Here is a 21,839-nt window from a genome sequence, read left to right on the forward strand (position 1 = left end):
GATGTTTGTACTCAATGTCTTGCTGTGCCTATGCTCCCATTATCCAGGGCTTTGTTTGCTCCCAGATGTGTCACAGGTGGGCTAAAGATAGTAATCCCATGCCCAGCACTACAGATGGATGTGCAGGACCTGAATGTCTCAGCCTTTCCTGACTTTTTGGTCCTGGGTTTTGTTACACACAGCTACTGTGACATGTCCTGGGGATGATTTGTAGCACCCCCTGCTGAGGGTGGGGTCCTACAAGTGGTGCCCAGAGCTGCTGCCAAGGCTGATGCATTTTGCCCTTTGAGCTTGACTGGAGATTGGTTTGCAGTCCCAGGGCATCCAGGACTTCAGACACTGGAAATCTTCAAATGGTATAAATAATGAGTAGTACATTCAGTCCAAGTTCTGCTGACACATGGGCTCGTGGGAGCAGGCTGCTCTGGAAATGTGAGATGTCTGGTTCACTGGGATGGCCACATGTGACTTCTGAGGTGAGACCTTTCTGAGCTTTTGGAGGCTAATTGAAGCCAAATCCCTGAAGCATTAAACGTTTCCCTTTAAAAAAAAGTTTTATGTGATCTTCCATTTCTAGAAGCCTTTGAGAATGTAAAAAAGGATGAGGATTGCTTTCTTCCCCCACCAAAAGGAGCTCAGTACTAGGACAAGACACAGCCCTTCTTCAGCAGCCGGTGCTCACATGAAGAACAAGGCCCATGGCTAAAATCCATCCCCCTCTGTGCTGGGCTAAACCTCAGCTTCCTAGGGCCTGAAAATCTGTGCAAATGAGATTTTGGCTCCTCTCAGCCTTTGGGGGCTCCCGGGTGCTGTGGGAGTGTGTCTATTTACCACCATGTGTCAGCAGAGGAAGCCATGCTCCTGCTCCATACAGCAGGACAATGCCATGCCAAGAAAGAATCCAAATCTTTCCTCTCAGCCTCTCCCCAACAAGCACTGGGTTTCAACAAGGATTTATTGTCAAGGTCTCTGGCTTACATAGATGATCCACTAATTTAGTGCTGCCCCCTCTGCACAGCCTGGCAGGTGCTGCCTCCGCCCCACAGGTTGTGGCAGCATTGCTCTGTGTTAGCAATCCTCTGCTTGAAGCTTCTCTAGATGTCCGGCTGGACTACAAATCCCATTCCTCCTCCTTTGTTCCCTGTTAATGTGTAAGGAAGCCTAAGAGACATGTTTTTCCTTAACACTGACAGAACTGAGACCTGACAGACTGTGATCCTCCTGGCAGTTTCTTCTTCTCACCACAGAACTATTTTCACCAGTCTTGTGGGATCACAGGCTTGTACAAAGCCTTATAGATCCACACTCTAAAGATGTGTTTTCTTTTTTCTTTTCTGTCTTTGATTATTTTACAGATTTGTGAACTGCTTCAATACACAGGCCCTGTTTTTGAGAAGGGTTCCCTTTTTTGTTAGCATCACAGATGATGCCAGCTAGGTTTCCTTCCAAGCTGTTGGATGGCTCATGTGGGACAGATCTCCACTTTACTCCAGAACTTCATCAGCTTCCTTTCAAACTACTTCAGTTTCCAGAAAGTGGCAAATTCAGTTCCAGCGACTCCAGACAGAATTGTGCATGGAAAGCAGGCAGCTTCTTGCAATGTCCACAAACTTTGGTAACTTACAAAAAGCAAGACTTCGAAGCCCTGAACCATCAAGCTCTGTTTCCTCTCACCTCAGTGCCAGAACCGCTATGTTTCCTCCTGTCCTTCCCTTCTCTCCCCCACTTGCACTTCAAGAGCATCTCACCTCCTGCATCCATCAGCACTTAGCACAATGGGACATCAATCTTATTGTTGACCTGTGGCTATTTTTCAAACACAGACCCTAGGTAAGAGCTGTGAGCTCTCCAATCACTGTCTGACAGGCATGAGCCATGCTCCTGCAGTGTATCCCAGCAGGACAGGCCACACTGCACCATGAACCAGCCACTTTCTGCAGTGCAAAATTTAACAGGCAGTGCGTGGAAATTAACTCTCTTGATTTCCCAGCTCCCAGGAGGGAAGAGCAAGCCTGAGATGTGCTCCTGACAGGGTTACCCTGCATTGCTGACTGGACCCCTCCCTGTGGGATGCTCAGCCCTGGAACCTGTGGAGTGATGAGGCAGTGGGCAAGAAAGCACAGGCACTAAAAATAGGCTGTTTGCGGTAGGGGCTGACCACATTTATTAGCAAGCATGTGCTCTGGCTGACCACAAGGTCAGCTGCCTAGAGCTTGGCCATAATTCACTCTGTGTCTGGGCAGGAAATCTACTTGAGCTCAGGGGGATGTCCAGTAATAGAAAAAGTTGTTCCAGGACCTTGGGCTATTTTTGCTGTTTTCTTTTATTTTGCAGATAGAGAACCTTTCAGGAGATGTATCTTGTGCTGGAAAAAATGAAAAATAAAGCCAGGTGCTTATGGACAGAGAGAGGGGTAGAAATGGAATGGGGAACAGGCAGATGTTTGTGTCTGTTTGGGTCTGGGGTTCTTTTTGGACAGGCTCACCTTCATCAGGGAAGATCAGAGCAACAAAGGGGACTCCAGAACTTGATGGGCTCTTAAACACCCTAACAGTGTGCAGTAGTTGAATAGGTTGCAGCAGGAGTGTCCCTGCAGGAGAGGTTGCTGCCTCTTCTGCTTCCCTGCAGCTGTGGGCTGGCAGGGAAGACAGGGAAGCAGTGGGAAAACCATCACAGTAATGAATGCTCAGGGATGGAGATGATGGACCCTCCTTGGAAAGGCATCAGAGGGCAACCTGAATTACAGCCAGGCTGTACCTCTGGCCAGAAGATTGTCCCTCAGCAGATGAAGCAATCCCACTAGGACAAAGCTGGTTCCCAGTGGATGGCCACGAGCCTGGGCTGGCTTAGTTGTGAGCAGCAATGAGCAAGGCAGAGGAGGCAAAGAGCAGACGCCTGCCCTTGAACGGCAGCCTTCAGAATGATTTAAGCAGGCTTTGCTGAATGGGGCTGCAGTTTGGAGCGAGGCTGGTATTTTCAGCCAGCTGGATAATGAGAGAATCCAGAGTTATAACAGGAAGGATTAAAAAATGTAATTGCTAATGGTGAATTAATTGTTAATGGAAAATCATCATTGCAGGAGGGTGTTCCCAGTGTGGCCCCGCAGGGATCCGTTCTTGGCCAATTGCTAATCACTTGTCTTATCAATTATCTTGAAGGCAACATAAAACTGTTGCTGGCAAAGTTTGCCAGTGACACAAGGGCTGATGTACATAATGGAAAGGATGAGTCCATCACACACAGAGTCCAGAGCAGTTAATATACGAGCCTTCCCTCGGCAGGAGCATGTGTTTTATGCAGCCAAACACAAATCCATTCATCTCCAGTGGAGGAATGTAGGTCAGACTCACGGAATGCAGGACGGTGTCCTGGGGAGGACAGCACTGATAAGGCCTTGTCAGGAGACGCTTGGAGATAAAGTGCCAGTGTTGAGAGCAAAACTTGGCCAGAGGGAAAAGGAGGTGTTACAGGAGGTAGGAATGATGAGTACATAATGAGAAGACAGAGCTTTTTCCTGAACTGGACCCAACCTGAGCCTGGAAGAAGCGACCATGTCCAGCCTTCCAGACTTCCAGCCAGCCACTCTGCACACACAGTCAATCCCTTTGACCTCACCTTCCCCAGCAACTGCCTGTGCCCTGGCAATTACAAAAATTCCAGATCTCTCTGTTACACATGCAACTCACCCTGGGGAATGTGTGCAAAAACAAACAACAAATGACAGATGTTTGTCATGTTGCTTAATGTATGAGTGAAGGACACTGTGGTAGGGAGAGGAGAGGAGACTCGAGGAGAGGAGACTCGAGGAGAGGAGAGGTTCGGAGAGGAGAGGAGAGGTTCGGAGAGGAGACTCGAGGAGAGGTTCAGAGAGGTTCGGAGAGGTTCGGAGAGGAGAGGTTCGGAGAGGTTCGGAGAGGAGAGGTTCGGAGAGGAGAGGTTCGGAGAGGTTCGGAGAGGTTCGGAGAGGAGAGGAGAGGAGAGGAGAGGAGAGGAGAGGAGAGGAGAGGAGAGGAGAGGAGAGGAGAGGTTCGGAGAGGTTCGGAGAGGAGAGGAGAGGAGAGGAGAGGAGAGGAGAGGAGAGGAGAGGAGAGGAGAGGAGAGGAGAGGAGAGGAGAGGAGAGGAGAGGAGAGGAGACTCGAGGAGAGGAGAGGAGACTCGAGGAGAGGAGAGGAGAGGAGACTCGAGGAGAGGAGAGGAGAGGAGACTCGAGGAGAGGAGACTCGAGGAGAGGAGACTCGAGGAGACTCGAGGAGAGGAGAGGAGAGGAGAGGAGAGGAGAGGAGAGGAGAGGAGAGGAGAGGAGAGGAGAGGAGAGGAGAGGAGAGGAGAGGAGAGGAGAGGAGAGGAGAGGAGAGGAGAGGAGACTCGAGGAGAGGAGACTCGAGGAGAGGAGAGGAGACTCGAGGAGAGGAGAGGAGACTCGAGGAGACTCGAGGAGAGGAGAGGAGAGGAGAGGAGAGGAGAGGAGAGGAGAGGAGAGGAGAGGAGAGGAGAGGAGAGGAGAGGAGAGGAGAGGAGAGGAGAGGAGAGGAGAGGAGAGGAGAGGAGAGGAGAGGAGAGGAGAGGAGAGGAGAGGAGAGGAGAGGAGAGGAGAGGAGAGGAGAGGAGAGGAGAGGAGAGGAGAGGAGAGGAGAGGAGAGGAGAGGAGAGGAGAGGAGAGGAGAGGAGAGGAGAGGAGAGGAGAGGAGAGGAGAGGAGAGGAGAGGAGAGGAGAGGAGAGGAGAGGAGACTCGAGGAGAGGAGACTCGAGGAGAGGAGAGGAGACTCGAGGAGAGGAGACTCGAGGAGAGGAGAGGAGAGGAGAGGAGAGGAGAGGAGAGGAGAGGAGAGGAGAGGAGAGGAGAGGAGAGGAGAGGAGAGGAGAGGAGAGGAGAGGAGAGGAGAGGAGAGGAGAGGAGAGGAGAGGAGAGGAGAGGAGAGGAGAGGAGAGGAGAGGAGAGGAGAGGAGAGGAGAGGAGAGGAGAGGAGAGGAGAGGAGAGGAGAGGAGAGGAGAGGAGAGGAGAGGAGAGGAGAGGAGAGGAGAGGAGAGGAGAGGAGAGGAGAGGAGAGGAGAGGAGAGGAGAGGAGAGGAGAGGAGAGGAGAGGAGAGGAGAGGAGAGGAGAGGAGACTCGAGGAGAGGAGACTCGAGGAGAGGAGACTCGAGGAGAGGAGAGGAGACTCGAGGAGAGGAGAGGAGACTCGAGGAGAGGAGAGGAGAGGAGAGGAGAGGAGAGGAGAGGAGAGGAGAGGAGAGGAGAGGAGAGGAGAGGAGAGGAGAGGAGAGGAGAGGAGAGGAGAGGAGAGGAGAGGAGAGGAGAGGAGAGGAGAGGAGAGGAGAGGAGAGGAGAGGAGAGGAGAGGAGAGGAGAGGAGAGGAGAGGAGAGGAGAGGAGAGGAGAGGAGAGGAGAGGAGAGGAGAGGAGAGGAGAGGAGAGGAGAGGAGAGGAGAGGAGAGGAGAGGAGAGGAGAGGAGAATTTTCTGAATGTTTATTTGTACATAGCACTCCTGCAGAGCCATCTTAGGTAGGATGCACAAGGCTGCCCCATCACAACTGTTGAATCCAGGCACCTCAACTCAGCTGCATTTGCACAACAACCAAAACATACACAGATGTCTAAAAACAAAGCACACAGCTCGGTGTGAATGTACAAACCATCTCCTACACAGCAAGTCCAGAGAACACCTACAAAATCCAAGTGTCTAGTTTTAAGCATGATGGCATTCCTGGCATGGTCTGGCTTACTTGGAGAAAGCAGAGTCCAGAAAGAGCTGGTCACATCCCTTTCAGCAAAAAAATGCAACAAGGACAAGGTTGGGCAGTTCTAGAGGGGAAGAGAAGTTTTCCTATCTACAGCTGGTTTCCCTTTGAAAAGCCAATTTGCATGGCTTTGCTGTGCATTTTGAAGGCTATTTACTAGTCCAGGCTTTGTCTTTGCAGCAGCATTTCTAACGAGGCATGTACAAACTGGAGCCCCTGGGAGGCTTTGCAGCAGAACTGACTGCAAAAGATTAGCGTCAGGGCTTAAGAGAGCAAGAAAGAGGGGAGAGTAATGAAACAAAATCTCTCTTTTCCTCAGCTGAGGAATGATGGGGGCTAATTGCTTGTTGTTGATGAGGAAGAGAGGAGATGGGAGCTTCTGCGCCTATCAATAAATTAACCCCGGCATGTGGCATCTGAAGTGCATTCATTTCCAGAGCCTTTTATCTCTTTGTCTCCTCTCCTGGGTGAAAACATAATTATTGTTTAAACACGAGTTAATTCAGCAAGGTGAGGATCAATAAAGCAGAATTACTCGTCTTTTAAAAGCAAAGAAATCTGAATGTGGGACAGATGTGGACATAGCTCTGGCAGAGCTGATGGATGGGGAAGACACCTTGGTCACAGCAGGAGACTGGGGAAACAGAGCTCCCTCTTTTGAGGACTGCTGCAGGCATTTGGTTTAATAAGAACAGCTAAGTCCAGCAAGAGGCAGTCACAGCACTCAAAAACAGTACAAAAACCTGAAATCACCCATGTATGTGCACTTTGTAGCCTGACATGTGATTAGGCATCTCCACCATGTACACACTTCCCACATAAGAGCTTGGGCTAAACCCCAAAGCTTGTGCTGTGACCTCTCCCAGACTTTTGAAGGCACCAAGGCCCTGCTAGGGAGGAGGTCTCTGCACTGCAGGGACCCCCACCAGCTCTGCTCTCACACAGTGGAGGCCTTGGACAACCAAAGGTGTGAGTCTCACAGCAGACAGCATCACATCGCTACAAGAGACCTGAGGAAGGACTCCTCACAAGGACATGCAGTTTAAATCCATTACCCCTCACAAGGGGTAATGGATTTAAACTGAAAGAGAGCTTTAAATTGAAAGAGGTTTAGATTAAATATCAGGAATAAATCATTCACTGTGACGATGGTGAGGCACCAGTGAAGGCTGCACAGAGAAGCTGTGGATGTCCCATCCCTGGAAGAGTTCATGGCCAGACTGGATGGGGCTTTATACAGAAGGTTGCTGTCCAAGGCAGGGGGACTGGAGCTTGATGATCTTGAAGGTCCCTTCCAATCTAAACCATTCCGTGATGCTTTGTGGAGGACACAAGGCTCTCCCTTTCCCTCCCAGGTCTTCAGCTTGTCCTCAGGCTGCACTGCTTACTCTGTGCTCTCCCACTCTTCCTGCAGCTCCTGTCCATCCCTCCAAGCCAGCTGGATCTGTACAGATGAGGACAGCCCTGTGGCTGTCCAGGACAATGCCCATCTCTGCAGGCAGGCAGGCCCAATCTGGCAGCCCCAACCAAAGCTGCTTATTCATGCACTGGAGATGACAGTGCTGGACACCCTCTTTCACTGCCCCTCTGCCTTTCCCTGCAGAAGGACACCCCAAACCCACTGCCAGAGCCAGAACATTAGTGCCAACCTCTGAGCATCCCCCTGGGGCTGCCCTGCCGGAGGTCTCGGGTCTCCCACCACCCAGTGCCCACCCTCGTGGGAAGCTGCAGTCCCCAGCTGTGTGGTGGAGGTGAAACCTGAGCAACCTGCCAGGAATGCAGAGCAAGGGAGCTCTGTCACCCCAGAGGTCACAGGAACCCCAAATCCCTCCCTCCCCCCAACACTGGGGATCATCTCAGGCTTCCACATGCCAGGCAGATGCATCCTGTGCTCTGCCAGCTCCAAGGTGAGCAGCAGAGGGGTTAATACCTCACCTTCACCAAGCCTGATGCTGCTTTTATATAATTCATGTGGCACTTTGCAGGAGGCTCCAGAAATCACTGGGGTGCATATGAGAGCCAGGAGAGGGTGGCCAGGCTCCCTCCGCCGTGCTCATGCTCACTTAACAGCTTGTCACATCCTCCTCACTCAAGTATTCAGTGCTAATGCATCTCTTAAAGTGCTTCATGAGCTATTAAAGTCCAACGTGCCTCAAGTGCATGATAAATGGACTCTGTGCCAGCGTCTTCCCCCACTCCATGGGTCCCTGCCACCCGTGGGATTAATCCATCCTCCCACCCCATTCCTGCTGTGCTTTTCCAGCCCGAGTGCCTGGCTGGAGGGGGATGAGCCCTGGGGTTGGCTGGTGAGGAGAGGCTGCAGCAGGGCAGGGGGAGAGCTCTGGGTGGGGGGCACAGGGCACAAGCTTGGGGTCTCCAGTGTTGACCTGCCTCTGCTCAGCCTCTCCAAGCCGGGCAGGGTGGGTGGGTGGGAGACCTGCTGCTCCAAAGTATCTCCAAAATCCCAGAGCATTCCTTGGTGTTTCAGAGACGTGCCCAGGAGTGACATGCAGTGCTCCTGGGGAACAGACTGAGGACAGTCCTGAAGGTGTCCTGCGATCTCTTTTCTAATTCAGATGGGAGGAGCCCTGCATCACTTCTCACACCCCATTCAGGCACTTGTTGATGCACACAGGCCTCAGCAGCTTCAGTTTTGAGCTGGTGTCCCAGACACTTTCCTCCCAGACATAGGCAGGCAAGGGAAACAGGAGGGACAGGAGGACATGGGAGGCTGTGCTGCCAAACCCCTGAATCCTGGTGCATCACAGAGCAGAAGGTGGCAGTCGCTGCAGCTCTGCACCAGCTGTCAGTGGCAAATTGTCACTGGTGAGATGCAGCATTTGTTCCTGTCTAGGCAACAAAATTCAGGTGCGTGCAACCCTGAAGTACCTGGCACTTCTGTGTTCTGTATTCCTACACCACAGCAGGAAGCAGCATGGTGCATCCAAAGGATGCTCTGGTACCGCTGTTGCCAGGTCCCCTAAAGCTGCCCAGGCAGTGGTCCTGCAAGCACAACAGGAGTGAGCAGCTTTGCTTCTCTGCAAGACGCATCACACCACCACAAGCAGCATACAGCTCAGCATCCAAATGCTTTGAGCAGGCACCCTGGGAAGGCATTGGGGACCTTCCTGCAACACCAGCCAGCAAGCTCCTTCCATGTCCAGTGTGGCTGTCCCCGTGCAATGCAGATGTGCTGCCATACCCTGGCTGCTTTGTGTCCAGCCTGGAAGCTTGTGACTATGTAAACTCACCCAAATGGATTTAGGACAGCTCGGTGGAGCACTCTGGCTGGGCTCCTCAATTTCACAGAGCCCAAGGATGCATAGATGTCTTTAGTGGAGTTAATCAGCAAAATTCCCCTCTAAGATCCTCTAAAAGCAACTACAGACAGGCTGCCAGGAAAAGCAGTGAATTCTGGAGGTTCCCCATTTTGTCCTGTTTTCACAGAGCTGGATTCCACACCAGGACCCAACCACCCCTCATAACCTTCTTGCTCCTGCCTAGACCCAGGATCATGTGGGGCTCCTCCAGCTCCCAATGCCACCAGTGACTCTCAAGTGGAATCTCTCTAAAGCCACCACTAAAATAAGCACTGAATCTTCTGCCAACCTGAAGAGGTGTGAGCTAGTGGTGGGCCAGATGTGTGGTGGCAATGGGGATTAAGTCACCCCAAGGAGGTGAGAGCAGGATAAAGCATCATCCATCATTATCATGGGTTATGAAACTGTCAGAGGTGACTGGAGCTCTAAGCTGTCAGGTTGATGCTTCCTCCCAACTCCTCATCCCTTCATGGGTGAGCTGCATGGGGCAGCATCCACAAATGGGTGTGCAAAGGGCTCCAAAGCAATAGGGACATGGAGAGCTGGGGGCAGGGTGAGGAGCATCAGCAGACACAGATGCAGGATGCCCAGATCCCACAGTGATGGGCTGGAGGGGACACTTGTCATGGAGAGAAGTGATAACATGCACAGTAATAATATCAGGCACACCTGGCGGGTGCACCCAGATTCCCCCAGGAGAGAGACTGGAGGAGCAGCATTCCCGTTTTTCAGGACCCCCAGGGCCTGGGAGGTGTGAAGGACTCACCCTGCTGGCTGTGCCTCTGGGCGTACACCACCACCACCGCGGCGAGCACCACGCAGCAGGCTGACCGGACAGGGTTAGCCATCTGTGGAAGCAAACACAGGCAGGAGCAGTCAGGGTTTGCCCCCAGTGCTGAGAGCCCCCAGTGATGGGACTGCAAGGAGATGACTGTAAAACCAACTCCATCTCAGCCAAAGGGAAATTCACTGCAAAATCAGGCATTTTGCTGGCACACACTTCATCACCTTACATGGGAGGTGTCTGGAGGTGATGATACACCTTGCACAAATGCTCTATTTTCCCCATCCCATTTTCAACATTTTCCTTTGGGAAATCAACCCCTGATGCCAGGCTGTCCTTCGTAGATCATCCTAGGGGCCAACAGTACCTGCAAATAGGCTGCAGAGGGGTTTTGAGGAGATGGGAGCACAACCAGACAGTTCACAGATGCAGTTGGTACTTAGAACGTGCAAGATGTTGATCTCAGCACAGACCTCGGCCCCAGCCACCTGCCATCAATATCTTGATGAGCCACAGTTGTCCCCCACTTCTCTGGGCTGAAAGAGGGGCAGAGGCTTCTCTGTTCTGGCTATCTGTGCCTTGTCTCAGGGGATGCTGTGGTGTAGGGAGGTGAGGAGGGGGTGACAGCTAAGGAAGCAGGTGATGAAGACATCCTGTCCACACCAAAAAGCACCCCCAGGAGTGGACAAATGGCAGCAACAACTACAAGGATACCCTGCACAGCCCTGCCAGGCTGGAGATGCCTAAGCTCTCATTTTCTTGCAGCCAGGGCTGGCAGAGGAGACTAGAGCCAGGAGGGAGATGCTGGGGACAGCAATAGGAATGCCGGCCCACCCACCAGGAGGTAAATAGCACCATGCATAAAAAGCAAATTGCACCTTCAAAACCATTTAAGCCTCTCTAATCTCCAGTGCCATATCGGTAACGTGCACAGGATTGCCTTTTAATCTAGAACATGAGTATGGGCTCATTAGCCAGATGGCATCCATTTAAACTTAAATAAAGGGGGAGCTCTATTGGTGAGAGAAAAAAAATCCAGCAAAACATATTCCATTACCCAACATGACTGTTGCAGGAGCCCAGATGGCCTCAGGTTCACAACAAGCCTTTGCAGGGCTGGAGGGAAGGCAAGAGCAGCTGGGTGGGATTTCATGAGCAGATTTTGGGTGCAGCTGGACCAGCCTGATCTCAAATGTCTCTCAGGGGCAGGGATGCTGGGGGAGACAGTGGGTCTGAAGAAGACGACCCTGGAGACAGGCAGAGAAGGGATCCACGCCCTTTACAACTGATCTTTCATTGCTAGATTTGGGCAAGAAAGGCTGGTGGCAAGAGCCATTCTTGTGTGCTGGTGCTGAAGACATGCAAGCCCCAGACCCAACTGCTAGCCCTCACGGGTTACCTTGAACAAATCACTCTAACTGCCTCCCCTGTGCCTCAGTTTCCCCGGCTGTAAAACAGAGGTAATGAAGGTGACCTTCCTCTGAAAGCTCTGGATGAGGAGTGCTAATGCTAATTACAACGTCCTTATCACTCCTTCCCTCCTGCTTCTCTTGTGCCTGCTCTCCACTGCCTTTTCCATGTGTCTCCTCTGTGCCCACAGCATGGCTCCCTGACTGCCACCCTACCTGTGCTCCAGCTGCTGTCAGGAGTGGCAGCTCAGGGAGTGGGTGACAGCTGGAACCTGAGGCACCCTGAGGCAGGTGGCAGTGCCATCTCCTGGGGCACTGCTGGCATGTGAGGCCCAGAGCAGCTTGGAAACCACCTGAAACCCAGGAGCTGGCTCTCCCTATTTACACTCAAATTCACTTTCCACAGAATATTCCCTTCCTACAGCCCTGGGAGAGGATGGGTGGCACCAGGAATCGAAGCAGGCAAAGAACCAGAGGCCAGAGCCTCCCTTCACCACAATCCAGGTATCTCCAGCTAGTGCAGCCACTCCATTTCTGGGGACAGTGGCAATGACAGGAGGCAAGACATGACATCCCCCGGCAATCAGCCTGCTCTTTGAAAAGTGTGAGATCTTCCTGATGTAGCCTTAGGCTTGGCTCAGTGTAAATATCACCAGCATCATGCTCTACCTCCCAGCCCTGCCAGGGAACAAAGCCACCTGCTGCCCATCCCCTGCTGCTCCTTCCTCATCTCATCAGCTCTTAAAATAATTGCTGCTGGTCCTGCCCATGTGCCTGGGCCAGCATCAAAACAGACACAGTCATGCAGCAAGAAATGGTTCCTGTCCCAAAGCACTGACAGTCTCAAGGGATAAAGATGGAGTAAGAGGGAGCAGAGGGACCCAGATAAGATCCCTGAGGACTCTGTGGCATGGCCAGGATACAGGCAGAGGCTTCCAGTGACAGCACAGAGAATTCACCACTCAGCTGCTCTCACCCTGGAAAGCCTCATTTCTTCTTAGAGATGAGCCCTGTGGCAGGAGTGGAGCTATTTTAGGACAAAAAAATCTAGCCAGAAAACCAACTTTTTCTCACTTGAATTGCAATTTTCCATGCAGTATTTGCTTTGTTTGACTATTTTGCCCAAAGCCATGTTGATTTTTTTTCCCCATAGCATATAACAAAGCCTTCATAATTTCTGCAGATGCTTCCAGTGCAAATTTCCATTGCTGTATTGCTCGCTTATCTGTTTCTCTAGCAAAAGCCAGATCCTCAGTATCCAGGTGTACAGGTCAGTGAGCAGCAGCTCACCAGGTGTACAAGTTCCTGAGCTCTGTCCTTGTGCCAGCAGGGAACTGTTTACAGGTGATGGAGGGGAACCACATTTATTACACAGCAAAGCCCATAGTGTGAAACTCAGTCTTCTGTGCAAAAGGTAGATTTTGTCCCTGTAATGAATAATTTCTTGGAGGTAGCGAAGAAGGGAGGAGGAAAGGGGGAGAGGGAACATATGAAGTGGTGGACCAGCAGCTCTGGAGCCATCCTCCCTGTCCCCAGCTTCCTGTTTGATAAAGAGCAAAGGGTTGATCTTTCCCTGCCTTGTCCTCTACACTAAGGAGAGTGAGGGCATCAGGCATGGTCAGTCTCAGCAGAAGGCAACTCAACACAGACATGAGTAAGGCCCCCTCCAGCAGCTCTCAGTCTAACCAAACATGTTTCCAGGAGTGTGTTCCCTGAGCTGGATCAGGACTGAAGGGGCACAGCAATGTGACATTAGCTGTTGTGGTGTGATGAGGTGAGCACAGCCCTGGGGGGGAACAGCAGGAGTGAAAGGATTGTGTATCCAGGCAAAAAGTAGGATACCACTTTCTGCTTAACAGTCCCAGTGTCCTCTTTTGAGCTGGCAAAGGGATGGATTCCTTCCAGCTCTCCCTTAGTATAATCTACGAAGCTTTAGCAGTTGAGTACCAACTGGCACCTGGAAACAGCAGCTCCAGGGCAGGGCTGTCGCTGGCTAGTGAGGGATGTGGACTGCAGCCCAGTGTCCCACCACAACCTGCCACAGGCTTCTCTGAGCAACAATAAATAAATAAATATATAAATAAACAAACAAATAAATAAATAAATAATACCCTTGAAGTGTTTGGCTGCCTCAAAATAAAAGTTGTAGTTTCAAAACCCAGTGTTTCCATGACAAAGTCTTCCATCAGACAATTCCTCACCAGGTGCTGTTAGGGGTCTGGCTCTGGGGTGGTGAACTGGGGGAAAACAAACTCTGTTTAGTCATTTCCTTCCCCTCCAGCTTTGCCCTGAACTTTCCAAAGGAGCTTTGCAGCACCTGTCCTGCAGGTGCCCACAGCAAGCACCACAGTGTGACTGCGCTGCCCACAGGGATGTCTGTGCTGTGGTACAACCTGTGCTGCAGGTACAGAGTGTGGTACAACCTGTGCTGCAGGTACAGAGTGTGGTACAACCTGTGCTGCAGGTACAGGCTGTGGTACAACCTGTGCTGCAGGTACAGAGTGTGGTACAACCTGTGCTGCAGGTACAGAGTGTGGTACAATCTGTGCTGCAGGTACAGAGTGTGGTACAACCTATGCTGCAGGTACAGAGTGTGGTACAATCTGTGCTGCAGGTACAGAGTGTGGTACAATCTGTGCTGCAGGTACAGAGTGTGGTACAACCTGTGCTGCAGGTACAGGCTGTGGTACAACCTGTGCTGCAGGTACAGAGTGTGGTACAACCTGTGCTGCAGGTACAGGCTGTGGTACAACCTGCGCTGCAGGTACAGGCTGTGGTACAACCTGTGCTGCAGGTACAGAGTGTGGTACAACCTGTGCTGCAGGTACAGAGTGTGGTACAACCTGTGCTGCAGGTACAGAGTGTGGTACAATCTGTGCTGCAGGTACAGAGTGTGGTACAATCTGTGCTGCAGGTACAGAGTGTGGTACAATCTGTGCTGCAGGTACAGGCTGTGGTACAACCTGTGCTGCAGGTACAGAGTGTGGTACAACCTGTGCTGCAGGTACAGAGTGTGGTACAACCTGTGCTGCAGGTACAGAGTGTGGTACAACCTGTGCTGCAGGTACAGGCTGTGGTACAACCTGTGCTGCAGGTACAGAGTGTGGTACAACCTGTGCTGCAGGTACAGAGTGTGGTACAATCTGTGCTGCAGGTACAGAGTGTGGTACAATCTGTGCTGCAGGCACAGAGTGTGGTACAACCTATGCTGCAGGTACAGAGTGTGGTACAATCTGTGCTGCAGGTACAGAGTGTGGTACAACCTATGCTGCAGGTACAGAGTGTGGTACAATCTGTGCTGCAGGTACAGAGTGTGGTACAACCTGTGCTGCAGGTACAGAGTGTGGTACAACCTGTGCTGCAGGTACAGAGTGTGGTACAACCTGTGCTGCAGGTACAGGCTGTAGCAGCTGCAGTTCGCCTGTACTGTCGACACCAATGGCACCTGCTGAGCTACCACCTGTACCGCAGATGCCGAGTGTAGGTGGTATCGCACACCTGCACCACAGGTGCTGGCTGTAAGGTGGTACCGAACACCTGGAGTGCAGATGCTGACTGCAGGCACTGCAGCCCACCTGTCCTGCAGGCCAGGTCACAGTCTGCCTCTTCCTGAGGTCTGGTACTATACCTGTAGGGCAGATGCCAACTGCAGACAGCACAATGCCCCTGCACCCACAGCAGGCACCTCCTGGGCCCCAGTGTTTCTGAAGGAGAAACAACATCCTTACCAAAGCCACTCTCAGTTCCTCAGCCTAGCCCTTTGCCAGAGATGCTCACACAGCTTCCCCCAGCCCCAGTGATCCAGCGTGCCTCCAGTGGGATGCCATCCCTCCCCAAGGGTAGGGTGTGATGCTGGTATGAGCAATGAAGCACCAAAGTGGGCAAGACACCCTCCAGCCCCAGGTTCCCAGGGATTGCACCGCATGTGGGCAGCAGTGCTTGGGCACATGAAGACACTGAGTGCTGTCTCCTCCTTTCAGATCATCCCTGGCAGCAAGGCGAGAGAACAGACAGAAAAACATAGCTGTCACTTAATGTCAGACACTTGCTAACAGTCCTAAAGCCTTCTGGCCTTACAGTGCCCTGTCAGCACTAAACTCCTCTTTGCTGCCTAAGAGGAAGCAAGAAAAGAGTGACTTTTTAATCTCCTTCATATGTGCTATCAGAAAGCCTTATCTGCAGAGACAGAATCCCCACTGCTTGAAAAGCTTTCTTAAATCTAATTTAAACCCCCACTGTCAATAGAGCAATTAGCACTGCCCCCCTGGACCATGAGTGTCACAGGGATGACTGTGGCCAGCTGAAATAAATTCACTCCTGGCTCTAATGGACTGTGACTTTCCTCCCTTCACCTCCTCCCTTTCTGCTAATGAAACAAAGACCGCAATGAAGAGAATACCCTGGAGGAAGGAGCACCCCACAGCAGAGCTGCTTCATCGCTCTGCCATCCCAGTGAGCACTGCTGGACCACTGGAAGGCAGTGCAGACTCTCCTGCCCTTGTGGTCTAAGAGATTGGCAAATGGTGGAAGGATGGTCCTCACAAAATGTCCCAGCTGCTTTTGCTGAAGCTGTGCCCCTGAAGGCAGCTGTGGACTTGCAGAGCTCTTGGTTCCAACATACACACTGAAGGTTTCCCCATCTTCCCTGGATGCCACTGGCAAGGTGTCCCAGTGTGAAAAGTAATGACCAAAGCTGCTCCCCATATCCATGGGGCTGAAGAAAGCGGCTCTTTGGGAGGGAGCATCAGCCCAGATTAAATCAGAGCTACTTTTCAGAGGGTAATGCAGAGTTTAGGAGCTCCAGGGATAGCTGGGATGGTCTAGGGAGGAACAAACCATGAAAAGGCTCAGGCTGTTTGAGTCTCCCAGATTGGCAAGTTGGCTCCCAGGACAGGTAATTTCTTGCTTCTGTGATCATGGTGACATGCTCTCCCTGGGTCAGGGAGCTGTAGAAAGATCAGCAGGGTCCTGAGAGTCCTGGGGGCAAGGTTGTCACCCTGCAGCTCCAGGGGCTGGGGGATTCCTGCTCCAGGAGCAAGGTGGGGTTCTCTCAAACCACACCTTGCAGCTCTTCAAATTGGTGCCCCAAAGCATCAGGACACTGCAGTCCACCCTGGGACACACTGGGGTGCTGTGATCCCTCAGAGGCCCGAGGACAGGCAGGAGCACAATGTCAGGAGAGCTTGGCACAGGGACAGAGGATGGGAATCTCTGCATTGACCCTGCCCAGCAACAGCCCCTGGTGCCACGTCCACTGAGGGGCAATGCTGCTGCACCTGCCTGCTGGTGCCCACTCCCTGTTCCCACTTGGAGCCATGAAGGGGGAGCTCAGGAACTTGCACAGCCCATACCTGTCCTCACAACTCCCACCATGCCAAACAGTTTTTCTTCAAGTAGAGGGCAGCAGTCCAAGACCAGCCATCTGCTCCAGCAGTGATAAAAGCCAGTGCAAGGAATAGCATACTAATAAGCATCACACGTCTTCAACGCCGGCACTGTGAGGAAGAACAGCAGGGCAGGAGGGGCTTGAATCCCCATGGCAGAGGAGCAGCATTGTCCCAGGACTATTCCTCAGAGAAACCAGTGCCACCAGGGCAGGAAGCTCAGCCAAGCTGCCACACACAAGCCCCATCTAGGCAGCCTCTGAGACGCAGGAAAGCTCGGACTGACAATTTCCCTCTCTTTTTACTCAACTTTCCTCTGCACTGAGCATTTCCTGGCTCCCTGCAGAGAGAGATTGCAGGAATCAATTGGATCTTTGCTTCTATTAAAGAATTGCCACAACCAGTGCTTTTTATCTGGAGCCTGCATTCAAATGAGGTCTTGAGCAGTGTTTTTCCATAGATGGTGCCATGTCAGGGACAGATAGAAGAGATCAGACAGAGAAGGCTGAGAGATGAGATGTGGTTCAGGTGCTTCCCAGTGCTCCTCCCTGGAAGCTGGAGAAATCCCCCAAGATGGCCATATTTGGGAGCAGTTCCTGTTCATTCTGAGCCTCCACGCTGTGGTTACTGTAGGATGGAGCTCTTGGTGTCACGCTGATTTTTGGAACTTCGATTCTCAGCCTCCACCCACAAAAGCAGAAAATTAATGATGCGGAACAAAACCAAAACAACCCTACAAAATCAAAACCAAACTCCCATACACTGAGCAAACAACCCCAAATACTTTAGAAAGGTCTTGCTGTCTCATGCCAGGTTCGGTTTGTGCTTTCCAGGCAAATGCTGGCAACATTTCTTATTTTTGTCTGTGAGACTGCATTACCCTTCAGTGCCCCAAGGATTTTGCTCACAACCCTGTTTTCTGCCTTGGGGACACTCTGTAGCAAGGCTGCTTTATGAAATACCCAGCATCCCTTCAGATCCAAAGCTCCAGGGCAGAGAAAAGCAGTCTAGTACTAAAATTTAGACTGTGGCATAGTCATGTGCCATCCTGAGCAAAACAAAGAGGAAAAGGAGGACAGACAGGGCTTGTCGAGACTTCTTCTATCTGCTGGATGCCCACGACACAGAAGACATGGCACAGAGGAGCACAGTGTTTCCCATAGTCACTGCTAGGAGAGGTTTTGGGGCATGTCTGGCCACAGCAGCTTTAGCATCCCCCTCAATAGCACCTGCAGACACAGGTTCCACAGAAACCTTATTTTGCTTGAAATATGAAGACTGCATCTCTAACTAGCCCAGTCTGGCTCCGCTGGAGGACAGTTCTCTGCAGCACTCAGGCAAGGAGCTGGACAGAGTTGTGGGCACTGTGTCTGAGCTCTCTGGCACTGGGGTTATGTGAGGCGAAGAGCACGGTGCTGCTCTGGAAGCACAGGGGCAAGCAGGGCAAAACTGCCAGCTGCAACCCCAACCAGGTTGCTGGCACCCTGCAGGACCCCTTTCCTCCAGTGTAGGCAGGACCACACTGGCTTGGCCCCAGTAAACCTCCTGGTGGTGATGTCCCCAAGCCAGGGAGAGCTACAGCTCATTCCTGAATCAACACAGCCATCCAAGGACTGAGGCCACAGCATTGCTGCTCAAAAAGCAGGGCAGGTTTGCTCTTTGCCAGCTTGCTGAGAGAGAGTTAGAGGAGGATGAGAGCCTGAAGTCGTGTTGCAGGGGCTCAGGGACATGAGCAAGATTGGACTGAGGAGCGCTGGAAGAGTGTCGCTATCCCTCTCCTCGGTGGGACCCCTCTGTCCCACCCCCTGTGGTGAGAGCCTGCTCGTCTCAAGGCACAGGCAGTGGAGGGGGTCCTGGAGTGGATACAACACAGACTCAAAGTATCTAGACACAGGAGGCTCAAACTTGCTGGAATAATCCCGGGTTTATTGTCTGTGTTCCATCCGGGGCAAGAGAGAGACCGAAATGCTCAGGGTCTTATCTCTTATACCAGGGGGCAGGGGTGATTAGGGGATGCAGGAAGGTCACAGCCAATGGGAAGGGGGAAGGGAAAGAAGGTTCTCAGATAGGAACTAACATTACACAACCCAGAGGTGAGTTTTACCCTTGGGAGATACCAAGATTTTTAGATGCACTACAACAGAAGAGATCTTGGCAGGTGTCTTGTCCAAGGAGGGGAGAAGATATTGGCTTAGCAGTACTGGGAAAGTAACTGATGGAACATCCAGTTGTACAGAGGTTCTTGGGCATTTTAATTTTAGCTTGGCTTTTTTTTGGGGTTGTTTTTTTTTAAGCTGTTGGCACAGAGGAAGCCACTCCAATGACTCTGATGCTGCCTCCCCAGACACCTCAGCATCATAGAATCATAAAATCAATCATTTAGGTTGGACAAAGACCTTCTCAAGTCCAGCTGTAAACCTAACACTGCCAAGTCCACCACTAAACCCTGCTCTTAAGTGACATATTTACATATTTATGTAAAATAATAAATAAATATTTACATATTTAAACACCTCCAGGGATGGTGACTATGGCTTGTGTTGCTTTGCTTCATTTCTCCTCCATGCCTGCAGTACAAGCTGGCAGGAGGATGAAGTAGACAGAAGCCAGACAGCTTCCAAGGTGCAGGGAGAGCAGCAAACACTGCTGCAGACAGGGGCTCGGAATGCTGGGGACTGTGTGCTCCCCACTGGTCCCTGCTTGCTGTCCTCCTCTGTCCAGGTTCCACAGGAGGTGCCATGTCCCCACTGCCACTAATGCCTTTGGACCACCACCTTGGGTCACTGGCCCACGTGCTGCTGTGGGGACACAGGCCACTGCAGGCAGACAGGACAGATGTGACAGTGAGGGCATTTGTCCCCCACCTGCATATGAGCTGCCCCCTGCCTCCTTCCTCACTGCTAGAGTACTGCTCAAAACCTGGGCAGGAGAAAGAAGTCTGGAGAGGAATCCTGCCTGTTCTGCAGACAGATGGGGTTTGTTGGTCCTTGCTTCATCCAGTTCCATCACCACACTCACCCCACGTGGTTTCACAGGTGCCCAGCATGTCCTGTGCAGCCTCCTGGGGTCTGCGTCCGTGTCACAGTTGCACCCAGTTTTTTAAGTGGGCAGCTGAAGGGGAGAACTGAGGCATGTGGATTCTCCGTATTGCCCTGATGACAAGTGACAAGGGTGGCACTGAAGGGAGGAGGTAATCCCACCCTTTGGTGACAGCAGCCCATGTTGGCTCCAGTGATGCTGGCAAGGGGCTTCCTGCTGCCAGCAGCCTCTTTGGTAGACACAGGGGTCTGCCCCAGAACTGAGCCTAAGGCTGGCAGTGGGACTGATGTGCCTGCCCTCTTCTGCTTGCAAACACCCTCCAGGGACAGCAGTGGGTAGGAACTGACCTCTTTTTGCTCTGGTGAAAGGGGAAAAGCAGCTATGAGAGGCAGAAGCAGCATTGCTGAAATGGGCTGGGGGCACCTCAAAGCCCCAGGATGGCTCTCCTCTCCTGGCCTCCAACTGCTGCCTCTTTGAGGGGCTCTGGCTGCCAGAGCCTGGAGCCAGCAGAGCATGTGGGGTGAGACCAAGGGGCTGCTGAGGATCCCTCTGAAAACCCCTGGCAACCCTTGGGCTCCCTGGGATCCTGCTCCAGACCTCACAGATGGTGTTTGATGAGGGCAAGCAGAGGATGAGGAGGGAGAAATGGAGCTGGCTGGAGGCAGCTGTGCTGAAATAAAAGTCAAGAAAGTATCTTGCCCAAAACTATGGGGAAGTTTAATTGTCAAGGACAAAAACACCATCTGTTTGTGCTGACTGTGACCTCCCACTGCCCCTGGGCTTTAACAGCTTTTAAATTAGCATGTTTGTTCGGGTATTCCCTGTCTGACATCAGGGAAGCAGCTCCTGTGGGGCAGAGAGGAGGATGGAGTGATTGTCCACTGAGACCCATACTGGGGTGGGGTGGTGCACTCGGTGGTGATGAGGGAAACAAAACACCCTTCTGGAAATGAGGATTCCCTCCAAACATGGATCTGGCAAGCTCAGCATCACGGTGTGCTGCCACTAGCAGGTGAGACATGGTGTGAGACTGTATTTGGGCCTCAGAATCTTTCCAGAAAACAAAGCCAAGAAGATGTATGCTTGGAGGAAGATTTTGCCATGCAAAGCCAGCAGAATTAAATGAATACTCAATAAAGAAGAGGTTGAATTAAAATCCAATTTGTTTTCTGCCCTGCAAGGGAGGGAAGATGCATACATTGGTACCAAGAACTGATTTAGCAATGTAAAAGTGCTCAGTTCCCTTCCTTATTTTCTTCTTTCATATTCTTTATGGGATACAGCATCCAAGGCGGACATACCATCACCTTCCACCCTACCTACAGTGGAAAAAGTTTGAAGCCAACCTGGCCATACAGGAGAAAAACAACTCAGCTGGGAGAAGTCCCAGGTTGCCAGATCCCAGAAGCCTTTTTACCCATCCCCTGAGCTTTGCTCTGTGAGCTCCCACTCTCAAGCCATGTGGCTGTCACAAAGGAGGCTGGAGGTGAGGGCAGCTGCTGCCAGTATTCCTGCAGCAAGACACATTTTCTGTGATCTGCCATGAAGACTCACATCCAAGGAGCACAGGCCCAGGTCTTTATTCATCCTAGGGCATTCTAGGGGCTGTGAGTCTGGAGGTGGCCATGCAACCAGACTCCAGGAGTAAGCAGAAGAGTGCTTGATACTTCTGCTTGGCCCCACACTCCCTGCACAATCACCCCACCAGCCAGGCTCTCTCTGGACTCTCCTTCCAGTCCACAGAACCAGTGCCAATCTCTCTTTTATGCCCCTGATAGGTCAGCCCCTCTCCAAATCTGCACCATGTTCACATGCCTTGAAACTATCAGGACTTTTGATCCTGTGGTAAAGAGAAATGCCAGCATCAAATCTCTTCCCGTGCATCTGCCTCTCCTCAGGCTCCCTCTCTCTCCAGCAACCACCCCTAAAATCTCTTCCACACCTAAAATTACACCATGGTTTTGCTCCTTCTCGCCTTTGCAGGCAAAGCAGCAGGAGGACATGAAGAACAGCCCTTGCAATGCCAAATTTGACTTGGAAATCCCCTTGCCTAGCTGCACCCCAGTGACCTCGACCCCAGGAGGTTGGTGTGTTTCAATTCTCCTGCACTGAGCCTGCACTCATTCCTCCCCTCTGTCGGGGGCCAGGGAGCAGGCAGGAGCC

General features: G+C 51.9%; 1 protein-coding gene across 7 annotated transcripts in view; it reads right to left on the reverse strand.

Moving 5' to 3' along the window:
• Positions 1–21,839, reverse strand: part of CNTFR (ciliary neurotrophic factor receptor) — a 202,549-nt gene that overhangs the window by 74,225 nt on the left and 106,485 nt on the right. For all 7 annotated transcript variants that reach the window (XM_058827916.1, XM_058827922.1, XM_058827919.1 and 4 more), the window contains one exon: positions 9,827–9,908. In XM_058827916.1, coding sequence (XP_058683899.1) covers positions 9,827–9,908 — 82 coding nt within the window. The remainder of the gene's footprint in view (positions 1–9,826; positions 9,909–21,839) is intronic.

This window comes from Poecile atricapillus, chromosome Z, assembly GCF_030490865.1.
Source record: "Poecile atricapillus isolate bPoeAtr1 chromosome Z, bPoeAtr1.hap1, whole genome shotgun sequence".
NCBI lineage: Eukaryota > Metazoa > Chordata > Aves > Passeriformes > Paridae > Poecile > Poecile atricapillus.